The sequence below is a fragment of the Muscardinus avellanarius genome (assembly GCF_963383645.1).
Source record: "Muscardinus avellanarius genome assembly, chromosome: 4".
Lineage (NCBI taxonomy): Eukaryota > Metazoa > Chordata > Mammalia > Rodentia > Gliridae > Muscardinus > Muscardinus avellanarius.
Window position 1 is genome coordinate 36233046 of NC_137789.1, and position 16903 is coordinate 36249948.

General features: G+C 33.7%; 1 protein-coding gene across 27 annotated transcripts in view; it reads right to left on the reverse strand.

Annotated features, from left to right (window-relative positions):
- Window positions 1-16903, reverse strand: part of RIMS2 (regulating synaptic membrane exocytosis 2) — a gene marked incomplete at both ends in the record, with an annotated part of 576294 nt that overhangs the window by 125613 nt on the left and 433778 nt on the right. For 8 of the 27 annotated variants that reach the window (XM_080694185.1, XM_080694184.1, XM_080694186.1 and 5 more), the window contains one exon: window positions 5450-5622. The exons of 16 other annotated variants lie outside the window; for them this stretch is intronic. In XM_080694185.1, the coding sequence (XP_080550311.1) occupies window positions 5450-5622 (173 nt within the window). Of the gene's footprint in view, window positions 1-4361; window positions 4614-5449; window positions 5623-16903 lie in introns of all 27 variants that reach the window. 3 more of the 27 variants (XM_080694182.1, XM_080694161.1, XM_080694172.1) reach the window with 1 other exon arrangement.

Here is a 16903-nt window from a genome sequence, read left to right on the forward strand (position 1 = left end):
CATCTTCCAAATGAAATAATTATCTGTTGGCTGTCAATGATCTCTTGAGTTCAAGATAATAAAGTCAAATCATGAGAATAATAAACAATGCTTACTGTCCTGTTTACTATGCTCTATACTCATCTAAGATATGAGAACAAGTACAAGTCACCGAGTCACTCACTTCTCTATTTGACAGTCTTAAAAAAAAGACCAGAAAAATTAAGTAGGGAGATAGACATGGCAGAGTCAGGATGAGAATTAAAGCATTTTAGATCCATATGATTTTCACAAGACTCACTGCTTTCTCTTTAAAAGTCTATACATAAGGATTAGTATGCTGTGCACATCAAGTTATATAGTCATTTAAATCTATTTTCACATTTTAATTGTGATCTAAAACTAACATTAGCAACAATGCCTTTGAATAAATATCTAATTAACAGTTATTCTGCTTGCCTAGAAAATTTAATGGATCTTTTAGAAACAGTTTCTTATGAGCTGAGTGTTGTAGCAAACGCTTGTAAATCCAGTACTAAGACAGGAGGATCACAAGTTTGAGGCTAGCCTCACCAATTTATGAGGCTCGCTGTAACTTAGTGAGAACCTGTTTCAAAATAAAGTTTAAAATAAGTCTACAGGAATAGCTTGGAAGTAGAATACCCCTAGGTTCCATCCTTGGTACCACACAAAAAAATGTTTCTCATGGAAATTTGAATTGATGCTATTTTTCCTTCAAAAATTTCCTTATCTCAGAAAGAGTAATTCTTCTTTATAAATTATAAATACATTGCTTTTATAGACATGCCTGAGAACTAAGTTTATGGAAAGTTTCTTGTTTTTTAAAAATTTTATTTTCTCTTCTGTGACCATAATGGAACTTTGAGGAATGAACAGAGTTTAGTTTGAATACAAAGCTACATATATGATTGATTTTGACAAAATTATACTTTTCAATATTTGCTCTTCTATTTTTGTTGCAGATTACTTAAGGCCACCTCTTTCTGTGCCAGATTCTTTCATCAAATATTCTTGTGGATTTGTTCAGGTATCTTGAAGATACTTTTTGGATAAAGAACTATTATCAAACATTCATTCACACATGGCTAAGAAACTGCTTCACTCTCAGGCTTAGTAATTGAGAAATGTTTAATGTCATGTGTACTTCCAGGTACTGAAAACTGTGCCTGAGAAATTTTCTAAGTAACTATTGACTGAATTAATGATTTATCTTTATCTCTTAACTTATCACATAGATATCGTATATAATTAGCAAATATAAATAAATATAAAATTGAAAGCATACACATTAAAGTATATAAAACATTTTAAATGGTAAATATATTTTAGATTTTCTAGAATTGACTACGTATACTCGCTAATTATATAGGAGAACTTTACCGGATCTGCATACACATGTGTAAATGTAAATAAATATTAATGTACTACTCGTAATCAACTTAGAAAAAAATAATTTAATGAATTATTTTTAATTTACTTGTTGCTATTTAACATAGCATATCATAAACACAATATGTTATATAATATAATCTAATTACTATAAAGAAAATAGCAATTTTATCATTGCTATGAATACTCATATATTTTATTTAGAATAAAGATCATTAGGTTTATTCTAAGAAATGTTAGTATTACTCTAAGAAATGAAAGCAACTTCAACACCCCATGCTGTAATAGTGAAAATGACACCAGTATTTTCTTATAAACAATTGTAGTTGATACTTCTTGCCATTTTATGAAATATGTTTCCTAGAGACAACAGCCCAGCCTCCTACAGTTTATACTTTCAGAAATCATGTTACTTGAGCAGAATGCCTTGATGTATCACATTGCTTGGAGTATGTCATCTTTTCCTTTCCACTGTAAAACAATGTGCTCTTTTCCCAAGTAAAATAATATTTGAAACTCAAGAATTTAAGGTTATAACCTGTTTAAGACAAAGGTGTACCAAACCAGGAATGCCAGTTTAGAATTCTGGCTCCTCACAAAAATTAATGGGCTCATGTGTTTTCCACACGGCATAGAAAACAACACATTAGAGAGACGCGTTGTACTCTGCTGCTGGAAGGACAGAAATTCCTAAGTCTCTTTCCAAAGAAACTTTGGAACGCTTTCCTCTGTGAACTACTGATGAAATGATCCTATGGCCAACAAATCCGAATAATGATCATCTTTATGAATAAGCCAATGTAATTATCAAGTCAGGATATAACAAAGACAGAATACTAGTTTAGACTCAAATTATTAAAAATGCCTTACTTAAGATTCATTTCTTATGTTTAATGACTGTTATGTAAAAGCTTTAAGAGAACACAGATATGCTGAGGCAAAAAGAAGGGGGAAGAGAAGAGTCAGAGACCAAACCCTTGAATTTATAACCAAGAGGTCAGCATCTGCCCCAATTATCATTTTCAATAATTTTGAGAAAATTACAAATTGAGACAGGGCTTAGATACAATAATGCAAATTTTCACTTATTATATAAGATGTGCTTATCAGTCTTTGTATAACATAAAGTCAAATTACAGACTTCTAGAAAACTGAGTTCTTTAAAAATGTGAATGACCCTTTTAAAATCTGCTTTCTAGTTGGGCATGGTGGAGCATGCTTGTAATCCCAGCACTGAGGAGGATCACAGGTGTGTGGGCAGTCTCTGCAAAATGAGGCCCTCTGAGCCCGGCTTGGTGGCGCACGCTTGTAATCCCTGCGCTTGGGAGGCGGAGACAGGAGGATCACGCAGGTTCCAAGCCAGCCACACTGGCTTAAGAGACCCTATTTTTAAAAAATGTGTGTGTGTGTGTGTGTGTGTGTGTGTGTGTGTGTGTGTGTGTGTGAACCCCAGTACCACCACCAAAAAAAAAAAAAAAAAAAATGAGGCCCTCTGCAACTTGGTGAGACCCTGTTTCAAAGTAATAAAATAAAATACGACTGAGGTATAACTCAGAGGTAGAATGCCCCTCAATGATGCACAAAATAAATAAATAAATAAATAAACAAATAAAAAATGTGAATGATTCACAATTTAGGTATCAGATAAACGTAATTAGAGCAAAGCCGTCTCTTCAAGCAGAAGGATGAAGTATTACTTCGGCGTACTTGAGCTGGTCTCACTGCACGCAGCAGCACATACCATACTCCAAAGACAGCTCACCCTTACTGTGTGGCTTATGTTATGAAATCACAACATAGCTGTTTTTATGCCTTACTGCTAGTTTTTTCTCCCTTTTTTCCTGTTCAAAAACCCTTCTGCAGCAGTTTCTTTCAGTGGACACATTTTAGGAAGGGCACAACCTAACATGTTTGCCTTCTGCTACTACGCCTAGTACCACCTTTCTTTCTCTTTCTTTCTTTCTTCTTCTTCTTTTTTTTTTTTTTGTGGTGGTACTGAGGATGGAACCCTTCTACCTCTGGGCTTCAGTACCAGACCTATATTTTTTTGTGTGTGTGGTACTGGGGTTCCTGGAATCCCTTCTACCTCCGGGCTATACTCCCAGACCTATTTTATATTTTTGAAACAGGGTCTCTTACACCAGCGCGGCCGGCTTAGAACCTGCGCGATCCTCCTGTTTCTGCCTCCCAAGCACGGGGATTACAAGCGTGAGTCACCACGCCCGGCACCAGACCTATTTTTTAATTTTTATTTGGAAACAGGGTCTCTTAAGCCAGCGAGGCTGGCTTCGAACCTGTGCGATCCTCCTGCCTCTGTCTCCCAAACGCAGGGATTATAAGCGTGCTCCACCACGCCCAGCACCACCTTTATTTTCAGAGTATCAAAGAGCACTGGCCCTGTGTGGAATCTTCCTCAGGAATTATTTTCCTCAGGACTCATTTTTATTAGGACGTAATGAAAAATTTAGAAGAAGCAAAGAAAACAGAGACTAACTAAAGCTTACTTTTTGCTATTTTGGCACTCTTTGGGGAAGTTCATTTTCAGAACATCATATTTCTTATAAGAAAGCTGAACTTTCTGCAGACCCTTCAGAAGCTCACATAAAGGGTTTCACGTTCTTATCCCTGAGGCAGATTTCGTAAAGGGTTTGCGAATTTCTCTTTCACACATTGTTAGATTCTAGAGATGAGGAAGATATACCAACAATTCATAGCTAAACGGACTACTGGGAAACTTAAATAGATTCGGCTAGACATTAAGATTTTGAAAACCAAGTAAATCAGACTCTTGGAATTGGTGAATACTAACTAAAGATAAAAATTTGCCAACATGATAATTTGTTGTAGTAGGGGGTAAGTAGATATAACACAGAAAAACAATAAAGTAACCATAGAGAATATTTAGATAGTAAAAAAAAAAAAAAAGACTACATTGCTAATGGGCTACGTCTATGAAAACGAACATGTTTTACCTGTCATCATCTTGTGAGAATCTCCTTTGCAAGTCCTCTTTACTCCACTGTTCTTTGTCTTTCCCTTGCTCAGGTAAATCTTGTGTTTTTTCCTTGTCTCCTGATTCTTTGCTTTTCTCCTCAATACAGGCTTTTGTAATCTCGTTCCCTTCCCCATTCTCATTAATTCTTTCTTCCTTTACCTCTTCCTCCACATGAACTAGCTCTTCATGCTTATCCCCTTCTTTCCCTCCCTCTTCTATTCCCTTTGGTCTTTTGAAAGCAAGACAAATGGAAGGCATGCAAATAAACACAAGAAAAAAGAAAAAGTCAAGAACAAAAGCATACAAATTAAACCGAAAGACAATGAAAATGCTCAAAACATAAACACATAGAAATTATATATTTTAAATGCTGAAAATCTTTTTTTCTTTGTAGGATAGAGAAGGATTGGATGAGAAATATTTAATCATATGAGGTTTTAAGTCATGTTTTCCTTTCATGAAATTACATGAGAAGAGGCAAACGCTATGATTTCTACATTACAATAATTTAGCTCAATTATCCATAAAATCTATAGGACAAGTTAGAAATGCAGATTCTACTAACTTAGATACTTTATAAATTTTCTTGAGATGGTAAGAATTTTCCATGTATTTATAAAAATTTTAGGAGGATAGGAATACATCCTACTAAAATGTCAATATTCTTGTTTTCAGAATTCCTAAAATATATTCAAATAGGAAAAAAACCCTCCAAAATATTATTTTTCATATTCCTTGCAACATTAAAATAATCACACATTTAACCATCCCTTTAGTTTCAGTAAAAATATAATTAAATTTCAAGCATAAAATAAAAATGTTGTATAAAAATGAAATAGCATCTAGTACACAATATTGTTAGCAGATCCATACTTTTTTCCTGTGCAAAAAGCCTGAGATGTGGACCAAATAAAATAGAGTAATAAATACATATAAATTTAGAAGTTCCTATTGCCTTATGATATATATTAAATAATTTAGAAATAATTACATGTTATGCAGAGAAAAATAAAGGGCTTCTAAAATGCATATGGAAGAGTTTATTGCTGAATTCCCCTTACTCACCTGATTTTCTTGTTTCCTCTTGGCCGTTCTGATTGGACAGACATGTAGCTTGTGCTGCTGAAACGAGAAGCACTACTAGTCCTTGAAACCGCAGATATATCACTTACATCACTGTCCGAAGATTTAGTGGAAATATTATCTGCCCCTTTATGAGGATCCCATCCTGATCGGTACTGTTAACACAGATTGACAAATACGCAGAAGTTGTCAGTATTACCACACACAGCAATTATTAGCTTTCTCCTATTTCAGCACTTTAACTGTCCACAGAGGATACAGCAATACCCCCACTCAGTAGCATATAAAACAAAAGTGAATGGTAATTATCCTAAAAGAAAAATTCAATTCATAGGAAACCTTTGTTTTTAGCAAAGTAATCAGACCATTTTCACCACACCCAATGAAGGCCATTAAAATAACTTCCAAAGAGCCTTGGCCTCGGGAAGCACATTTAGGCAAACTCTGAGAAATAAACATTTGGCTTAATGTTAGGAGGTAAAAAATTCCAATTTCTGACTAAAATTTGAAAAAAGAAAAGGAAAAGTTGCCACTGTAACTTTTAAAAACCAATTCTAGTAGTCATCAACTTTCTCTTTAATCCACTGAAAACCTAGAGATAATATAAAATCTAATTATTAAACACTAAGCCTTTTTAGAAAAGCCAAGAAAAAAAGAAAAGGTTTAATTTCTGAACAGTTGCTGGAATTTTGATGAGTCCTAGAAATATTAGAAAGAAGTCATTATTATTTACAATAGTTGAAACTTCCTGGAATTGAAATAATCAGGTAGTTAACTGGCATAGCCAGAGTGCAGGGTGTTCTTGGGTATTCAAATATTCTGCTAAATTGAAAACCAACATAAATGTTTTATGTTAATGTCCTATTCTCATAAAATACAATTAACATAAAAACTAATGGACAAAACCTAATTTTATTATTAAGAACAAAAGGTCATTTGTCAGGCGTCCTCAAGCTCGGATATAAAAAGGATAGTCTTTGGAGCCTGGAAAACCTGGAGTAAGGAAAACTTACTAGCTGAGTAAATTTGAGCAAATTAATCTTGAAGAGTCTTATTATAAAGTAATAAGGCTAATAACTTTCTTGCATGGTTGTTTTGAAAATACATATAATAATGTAAATGAATAAAAACCATATTAATACTGTATCTTTGCTACCTGGTGGTATAACTGACTTCTTACTCTGTACAAATATCAAATATAGCTATTGCTGGGTAAAAGAGTATCTGTTATTAGAATTTTTCTTAAATACATTTCAAACATAAGGCTGAAAACCCTCACATAGTCAATTTGGAGAATTTTTAATCATTGTTACTGTCAAATTTCACAAAGCCTTAGAAAGATGATTATCTTATATAGTCAGTTGCTGTGATTTGAAAAATTGTTACCTAATAAACAATTCTCCAGGAAAAATGATTCTCTACAGATATTACTAGATATAAACATTTTGGCCAAGATATACTGAATGGTAATAATGGTAATAACCCATATTTTAAATTTTAGATCAGATTCGTATGATTTGTTTTCTTCCCTTAGGACCTCTCTCCATATAATTATTGGTATGTTTCTTCAAATTCAAAATAAAGGCGTTATTTCGAAGGCTCTATAAAATTTTAATAATCAAATCCATTAATCTAGAAATATGCATATATTTAAATTGGATGACAACTGGCCTTTTAAAATCCACTTTTTCTATCTACCTTGTTAAACTCCATTACCAATAAGGAAACAATTAAATTTTTAAAAACTGTTTTCCAGGATATATGTATATAAGTAGAATGATATTTTTTGCTTTTAAAACAAACATCATTTACTTATATTAACCTTATTTGGATAAAATTTGGTTCATGATATTTTTGTCAAATGAAGTTATTTCAAAATATCTGAAAATTTAGTTAATATTTTGTCTAGTATAGTACTTAACAGGTGGACCTAATATATCTATTGAAATCTATCCATCTTACATATATACATATAAACATGTAATTAATGATATATTTCTATGTTTTTTCACTAAGTTTATTAAAAGTAAATTTGTTTTCAAGCTGTGACATATATGGAAGTCTCATTTTATTTATAATTTTTTGGATATTTCATTTATATAAAAAAGCAAAGGTTCAAGACATTTTTCAAAGCGATGAAATTGCTCAGTAGATACTGTGCTGAATTTGGCTGACCTTATCTTTTCCTTCTTACAATTTATAATAAATAGAAGAAGCTACCTGATATAATTTCCTTTAAAATATAACTAGAAAAAAAGCAGTTGAGTATTATATTTCTTATTCACTTTTGTACAGAAGGACTTTGATATCATTTCTATTCAAATGAGAAACTAAAAGTTTTAACTCTAGGAGGCAGTGAGGATAATAACATAGTAATTAGGAGCCAATGCCCTTGAGTGAGACTGAGTGATTGGCCTGGATCCTAACTACAGAAGTTATTATGTTTGTTTACTTGGGCAGATTGCTTCTATGGTTTTTCCAGTTGTATCTATTACAACTGGGAAAATCATAGAAGATCTGGATGACAGCAGTACCCTCTCTTAGATTTGCTGCAAGGACTAAGCGTGATTACATGTGTGCAATATCTGACATTGAACAAGAGTTTAATAAATGGCAGTGATGACAATGAGATGATAACTAAATAGTAGCGAATACTGGCTTGTATCATAAATTAGGTAGAATCACCCAAGAATTAAACATTATTTAAAGTTGTCTTAAGCCACAATAAAAATATAACTCTCTTTACATATACCAAAGATATTTATTTCAGAAAATATGCTTATAAAGCAAAATTAAAATATTAAACCTAATGTTGCCACTAAATCCTAGTATGTCTTCTGGCATTACCTTCTACATCTAACCAGATTAATCCCTTTCTCATTGCTTCACAGGGAAATACTGATGCCATAGTGCAGGATGAGGAATAGCTTTTCCACAGCAGGAAATAGATGACACTTCTTGGTTGCCATAGACATGCTTCTTTTTTAATATTTGACTCAATTCCTTATCCAGATATTCATAAACATCTGGTACTTGTGGACACAATGCTTCTCTAATCAGCTCTTGTCTGGTTTGCTTTGCCTTCCCTTCTAAATCTTAATTACTTACTTGTTCTTATTTTAGTGGTTAGGATTCTGACTTTTCCTGTATTTTTTAGTGGCCCTGTTGGTGATTCATTGGTGGAAACAGGCTAGCTCAAGGCTTAAAAACTTGTTTAGTTTTAAAAATATATGAACACTGTGTGCATTGCAAATATCCTTGGCTGAGAACTCTCAAAGAATCTTGCTTATTGAGCTAAAATTTTAGATGTGCAAAATTTAAGGACAAGTAAGGTTACCCAAGTGGAGAGTTTTATATCTTTAATATAATTACTCATATACTACCTCTTGTTATAGGTGTGTGTAAAAATAAAGCATTATGCTTAATTTTTCCAAATATTCTATTAGAATACAAACTTTTTTTTTTTTGGTGGTACTGGGGTTTCTGGAAACCCTTCTACCTCTGGGCTACACTCCCAGACACCTATTTTTTTATATTTTTATTTGGAAACAGGGTCTCCTAAGCCAGCTAGGCTGGCTTTGAACTCGTGCGATCCTCCTGTCTCCGCCTCCCAAGCGTGGGGATTACAAGCGTGCGCCACCACGCCTGGCTAGAATACAAACTTCTAAAGGCCAAGACAATATATCTTCCTCATCTTTGTGTCTTTCCTAACACCTAAGAGTCATTTACCTTAATCTGATCTCTCTGGCTTGGCTTTAGCAGTTAGATAAGGACAAAGTTTAATATATGGATTCTTGAAAAATATATATTCAAAATACTCAACAGTGTGCTTAGCAAATAGCTTATTCTTCTTTCCAGTACCTAAAGCATAAGCTCATCAAATTAAATGGCACTGAATGTAATAGTTTATATAAATAAGACAGACACTAGCTAGGGGCTCTAGCTTGATGCTGTTCTGCTCTAAACTCAAGCCTTACAGCAAATGCTCTCATCTGTGGTCTTCTAAGCAACAGAGCATGCTCACCATCAGGAAATGGCACAGGTTTCTACTACAAATGACATCTAAGTAGAATGAGACATTTGCAAAGTGAGAAGAAATATTACAATATTTTTATAAACAAAAATTTAAAGAACATTATTTTCAACATATTTAGAAGAAAAGCTCTTCACATATATAACTCAAACCTACACCCAGAAGTCTAAGAAAATGATCTAATGCTAGAATTTGTATTTGAAATGGTTTAATGTATTCTTGCATTTACTTAAGTCTGAGAAACAGAAGTTGTACACTTCAACAGTGTGCTAAAAAGAGCTAAATTATTATTCTAGCCAGGTAATGCCCTCTCAGTGTTAATAACTAAACTCATTTATTTAGGAATTGGTTGGTGATGTCCTGACACTACAAAATAAATGTTTTAAATAATTAGCATGTACTAAAATATAGCTGACAGATGAACACTGCTCATTATTCTCTTTAGTGGAATAAAAACAAAAAGAATTCATGACCTAGCTAAAAACCATGCTCTGAGTAGAGTTCATTAAAATCTGTACAAGAGTGAAGGAGCCTTTCCAAACAACATTTTGATGTTTTATATATTACTATTAAGCACATCACAAACTAGAAAAATTTACAGGAAATGGTTATTTTTCAGAATGTTCTAGACTCTGAGGAATTCCTAAGTGGCCTGGAAAAGTTAATGTTCTTCCTATGTATATAAAATTAGTGGCAAGTAACAGTGTATCTGCAAAGCTCGACTTTGATAATAAGAAGGTTATTATTAATATTTTAGGATGACATAGTTTAGCAAAAAATTGTACTTCCAAAATTAAAGTTTCAATTTCTCTACTATCCTCATTTGAAGTTTATAGGTTAGGCGATTTCCCAGTTTGATTGTTATAGAGCACTTAATCAATTCTGGTTGTTAATTCTTTGTATATAAACATTTCAGACAAAAGATTGGGTAGGATTATCAGTTTCCTTGTTTATTTAAGCATTGCCTTCAATTAAACAAATTTCAACAGAAAACTGCAATTTATTATTTAAAATGTTAATCTAAAAACTAATTATTACACAACTGGACAATATAAAGCCCAGTTTTGAAGGAAAGTGTTTTATATTATCAAGAAGTACCTGGAGGAATCTTCAAATCATATTCAGGGAAGAAAAATAATCAAAATAAAAAGATGTTACTCAAAAGGTAGAAAAACAAGAGCAAAAAGAATCACTGGAAGAGTATTGGGAGGCTGAAGTTCTGAGCAGGGGTCTGGATGTTAGTCTGGGGGTGCACAGACAGAGGGTCACAACAGAGGCAGGGGAAGTGCCACGTGACAGTCAATTAAATAACAATATGAATAAGAAGACCCTATGATTTGAACCATTCCATTTTCTATCCTATCATAATTCAAAGATAGTATGTGTTCCCCTTTTTATCATACTCCAGTTGCAGGCATTCTCTCTTTGATGAACTATTTCCAGATGATTTTTTTCCCCTCTGTTCTACACATGGCTCTTGCAGTACCCAATTTGTGTGCTACACTAGCAAAAACTTTGTCAGAGATGATTATGCTTAGCTATGACTCCTAGAGAGGGCATTGTGTGATCACGGTCCCTAATTGGGAGGGAGAAGACAGAAAAAAAAAGTCACAAGGTGCTTGAGGACTTAAATAAGTCCTTAGGTAAGGCTAAATAAGATTTATCCTCATCAACAATATTCTGCAAATGCAATCCCATCTTGAAAGATTCCTGGTAGCTACAGAGCTCCAGGGAAGGACAGCCTCGTGAAGATGACGGCTCAGTCTGGAAAGGAGTCAAGGATCTCCACTTGTCACTGGAGACAGAGGCACCGAGTTTTCTCTTTAATGGGCCTCAGGCATGTTAGATAACATCTTCAGTCAGTATAGTAATAAAATGAGCTATAATTATTACATGTATGTCCTGTGAAAGGCACTGTTTAAAATAATATGTGTAGGGCCGGGCGTGGTGGTGCACGCTTGTAATCCCCGTGCTTGGGAGGCGGAGACAGGAGGATCACACAGGTTCGAAGCCAGCCGCGCTGGCTTAAGGGACCCTGTTTCTAAATAAAAATATAATAAAAATAGGTCTGGGAGTGTAGAACGGAGGTAGAAGGGTTTCCAGGAACCCCAGTACCACCAAAAATAAAAAAAAATAATGTGTGTAGACCGTTTTATTTAATCTCCCCAAGCCTTATGAGGTGGTCTTTGTGATAGGAAGGGTCAGGCCAAAGTGCTCCCAGGTGGATGAGCAGGACTCAACCCCTTCTCCATGACATAAAGATAGTTATTCTCCAAGGCACTCCCAAGATGTCCTCTCTTCTGTGAACTATTCCTTAATTCTATTAAGAAAATTCACTGCTTCAAGTGTGTCTATTTTCATCAAGCCCTTGTTATAGTTTTATCATATAGTATCAAATGAACCTCTTTCTTCTAAGTACTCAACCTCTAACTACTCAATCTGAGAGATTATAAGCTTCCTGAGGATAATAATGTTTATTCATTTTTATTTCTCTTAGTTCCTGTATTCCTATGTTTGTATCCATTAGTTATTATATTTTGTTATGTTATTGTATTCTTATTAGATATTATATTTTAGTTATTATGCTTTTGTGTTCCTATTAGTTATTATATTTTTGTATTCCTAGTAGTGCCTGGCACACAGCAGGAACTCAGAATGGTTAATAGTAATCAAGGCAAATGGAATGGCTGACATTTACCTGGCTATATCCTGGAATCTCATCTCCAGTATGAAGTATCAAGTCAGAGTACAAGACACCTTCATGACAGCTGCCTGGGTTTAGCCACTTGAGCAATTCCATTCCCTATGGTGAATATAGGCAGTGGTCCTCTGATAGATGTTTAGTGATCAGCTCTATGGGGCAAAGAGTTCTAATTTATAGCTCTTGCTAATTTCTGTGATATAAAAAAATCCATCCTCACAGATTTCAAGTTACCAAGTGGTTACCGTATGCAGAGTTGGGCACACCACTGGGTGTGAGGTTTAGAAATACAGATACTGTTTGTAAGAACCTTAGGAAACAGTGAGTAAGTAATAATAAAATATCTGTTATTATGCATGGAGATCTTTGAAACATGGAACAACTTAAGTAAAGAGCCATTAAAAAGAAAGTAACTCACCTGTAGGTCAAGTAAGCCAAAACTTATTAAGAAGCCTACTCTATTTTGGTCTTAAGAAAATTAATGAGGCAAATAATTTTTCCAGGCGAATGTAGAGGAAGAATTATCACCAGTGTTAACTATGATTTTCCCAGGGAATTGGCTTTGTGGGAACTCTGCCTATTAGAAATCAACTCCTCCTTGAGAAACATCAGTCTTTTTCCTATTTCCACTGATTTATACAATTTTCAGAGGTAGGAATGCTGGTTTTGCAATGAAATCCCAGGTTTAGGGTCTCAGGTATTTGGGGAACTTATTTCCTCATTAACAAATGAAATTACCATTTCATTATTCAGAATCAGTTAACTCCTAACTCGTTCTAAAATATCATTTGCTGAAACTGTTCTAAAAACAAAACCAAACAATAACCTATTTCACTAATCAGTGGTGTCTTTAATTTTCTTCCTTTCTGTCTCTTCCTGGCACTTTCTCTTAATGGCTTCTCAGTCGATGTTATTCATGATCTCTCCCTTTCCTCCCTAAATATTCCTTCTTAGTCTCTTTAACTGGTTTCACTCTCTCTAACCTAATTATAAATGATATTTTCTTCCCAAGGTCCCCATCTTTAACTTTCTTTTCATTATACTCCCTAAGTGTGATCCAATTCATTATCTATTTTAATTACCACATGACTATAAGTGCTAATGTTTATTCTTATCCCTCTCCTAAGCTTCAGACCTGTATTTGTAGATGTTAACTAGCTATCTCCCATATGTTGTTTGTCAGATACATTAAATTCAATATGGTCAAGAGAAAATGTATTGTCTTTCATCTCCAGAAAACTCTTCTTATATTCCCTGCATTATACATGCAATATTCAACTAGCTATCCGAAAAATAATTTGTGCGTTATCTTTGAATTCTCCTTCAATATCCTTCATTCTAATCAGTCAAGACATGTTGCTTACTCATTTAGTGGAAACAAATCATCTCAACATTTAGTAATTTGGGGATTATGAATAGGTCCTTGGTCTTTTCTGTTGGCAATTGTAGCATTTAATAACCACTTATTTGTGGCAGTTACTGCTGATATCTACCCAATATGACTACCTCTTCATTCTTTACTAAAATAATTTGTATTATTTTCTTGGCTTACCAACATCAACAAACAAAATAACTTAATTTTATAGGATCCATTGTGGCTAGACCTGTCTGATTCTGAGCAGAATCCAGGGGTTGAGGCTTCGGGAGAGCTATACCTTTTCTGATTGCCTTGGGCCGATTCAGTTGGTATAGCCATCCATCTTACTCTTCTCTTTCTGATAGGAACTTATATATGAGTGCAGTAGCCAATGTGTGAAAATGAGGATGAATGTCCTACTTTAAGAAAGAAGCAGGAAGACAATTCTTGGATCCTTTAGAAGTAGCACTAGGCTTGGGCTGCTGTTTGGCAGTCTTGTGTGAAATAAGAAAATCCCTTCTTTATTCAGATAATATTGTCAGGGTTTTTATTTGTTTGTTATGAATAGTTAAATGCAAACTTGACTGATAGCTGCTCTTTCTGGTTTGTGTTGAAAAAATATTTCCTGACCTCATGGAATAAAGACATGTTTTCCAGCAAAAATAGTCTATAAAATTCTAATGTAATCATTCAGTTTTGATGGTAAGAGGCAATGTATCACAATGATCACAGGACTAAGAGCTGAAAGATTCAATGTGTAACTGTTATCTACCTAGTAAAAGCTATGTAACCTTGGGAAAGTCTATCAACTTGAATGTAGATCTATGGAGTAAAGACAATATCTACTACACAGGTTCAATGTGAACTTAAATGTTTCCATATGTTTTAACACAAAGTAATTATTTGCTATGATTAGACACAGTTCTTTATATAACTAAAGAAGCTCTGAATTATGATACTAATTTTCACCATCATTTAGCTAAAATTGGAAATATTTTTATCTTGACTTAAAAAACTTAAAATGGCAATGAAATCTTCATAAATATGTTCCTATTTTCATGTCTCACTTAAAAAAATAAAGCATTGTGCTTTGATGTCAGTTTGGCTTTTTCACTTAGAAAAGAATAACACTAAACTTGACTTAGAAATCCATGCATATTCACTGTGTGTGTGTGTGTGTGTGTGTGTGTGTGTGTGTGTGTGTGAGAGAGAGAGAGAGACATTGAGGAGTGAACCCAGAGGCATTGTACCTCTGAGCCAAACCCCCAGGCCAATTTTATTTCTTATTTGAAAACAGGGTCTAACTAAGTTGTGGAGGGCCTTGCTATATTGTGGAGGCTGGCTTCGAACATGCAATCCTCCTGTATTAGTCTCCCAAGTACTGGGATTACAAACATGCACCACCACACCTGGGCCCTATTCATTCTTGCAAATATGAACTTTGTTATTTTTTATGGTTATTATTTTACTTGATATTAGGGAAGGCTTTAAACCAAGAAAAGTAACAACCCTTAAATATGACGCTAATAAGATAAAAATTTGTGTAATGATTCATAAATAATTTAAAAATATTTATATATCATCTCTTCTAAATATCTGATAAGTTATCATTTTTATTTTGTGAATATATAAAACACATTAGTCTTAATATGTTAGTCTTTTATTGATTTTGATGTAATCACATATATAAAGGAATTTTTTCTTTCAACAGTTTTAGTAAGTCTTATATTTATTTTTCTGCTCTTTATTATTCAGTAGTATCTGAAATTCATGTTGTCCAAAATTTCTCCCTCAATCTGGAATTCTATAAGTCTGATCTCAAACTCTGAAGAACCCTTATAAAAAAAAAAAGCAGTATCTATGAAAAGCAATATCTCACTCTGTCTTTTGTCTGAGAATGGAGCTATAGTAGTAATTTCATTTAGATCCAAGCACAGAGAGGGTAGAACAAAATGTCTGCTGCTAGTTCAAACCTATGGGCCCAGACACTGTTAAAATACTAATATCGCTATATCACTATTATGCTTAAATATTCCTCTAAGGACTCAGATCAGAAACCCATAAAATCTAGCTAGAATTAAGGAAATTTGTAAAGAAACACTTTCAAACCACAAAAACTCATGGCTCTTGGTTCTTTGTAGCCAAAGTTAAATATGACATGGCTTCCTATATAATTTTTATAATTTGTTAGAGAATATTTATATACTTTTTAAGGTACAGGGTATAGATATCACAGATATCAAGTGGCTAGCTAGCATCTCAGAGCTTGTAATAGAAATAAGACATGAGAACACAGTAGTAGGACTATTGCTCTGAGAATCTGCAGCAGACAGAAACACAACAAAAATAATTGGTTGGTGTATAAAGTTAGGCTCCCTTTAAATATTAATATCTTAGAAGGTAACAGAGTAATTCAAGATACATGTATGTAAGAGAATTAAGACTAAATAATAGTCTGAATAGCTACATAGTGTTGAAGAACCTGAAAGGGTCTTGAGAATTGCCTTGACCCATCAAAGGAATAGGGCAGATGTGATTACAACCTGCTGAAAATCTAGAAGAGGCCCACAACTGTTACCCCCATGTCAGAAGACAGAGCAGTATAGGTTGGGTCTACATAAATGCCATTTGGAATGAAGCCAACAGTTAAGTAGAGACAAAGACAAACAATTATTTCTTCCTTAGATTATAGCCATAGTTTCTAAATGGGATTCCTTGTCTCTCTAATGCATTTTAAATATACCATTAGAATTTTCTTTTAAAAGCCTACTTTGTTCATGTTAGTGACTTCTTGAATAAGCTTCAACATCTATAATTCTGAGTTTTATAAAACTATAAAGATAATTTAGAAGACTATAAACAGTATAGATACCAAATAATAAGTATAAATATATACATTAAAATATAGGATATGGTTATTAAAATAATATAGATATTTAAAGTAATATAAGCTGGGTAGGGTGGTACACTTCTGTAATTCTTGTACTTGGGAGGTTGAGAAATGAGGATCACAGATTCAAGATCAGCCTCAATAATTTAGAGACTCTCAGTAACCTAAAAAGACACTGTTTCAAAAAATAAATAAAATAAAAATAAATAAAATATGGCTGGAGATGTAGTTGAGAGGTAGAATGCTCCTGGGTTCAATCCTCAGTACCACGTAACAACAATAATAATATCAATGCAGAAGAACATGGAATAAAATAATTTAGAGGAGCATTTTATGTTTTTAAATGAGTGATTCAAAGCCATCCACAGTGTGATTCTAAGTTTCCCATTCTTTTCTCTTAATATGTACTCAAGCCTGTTGTATATTTCCACTCTAAAATACTATTAACTTCTTAT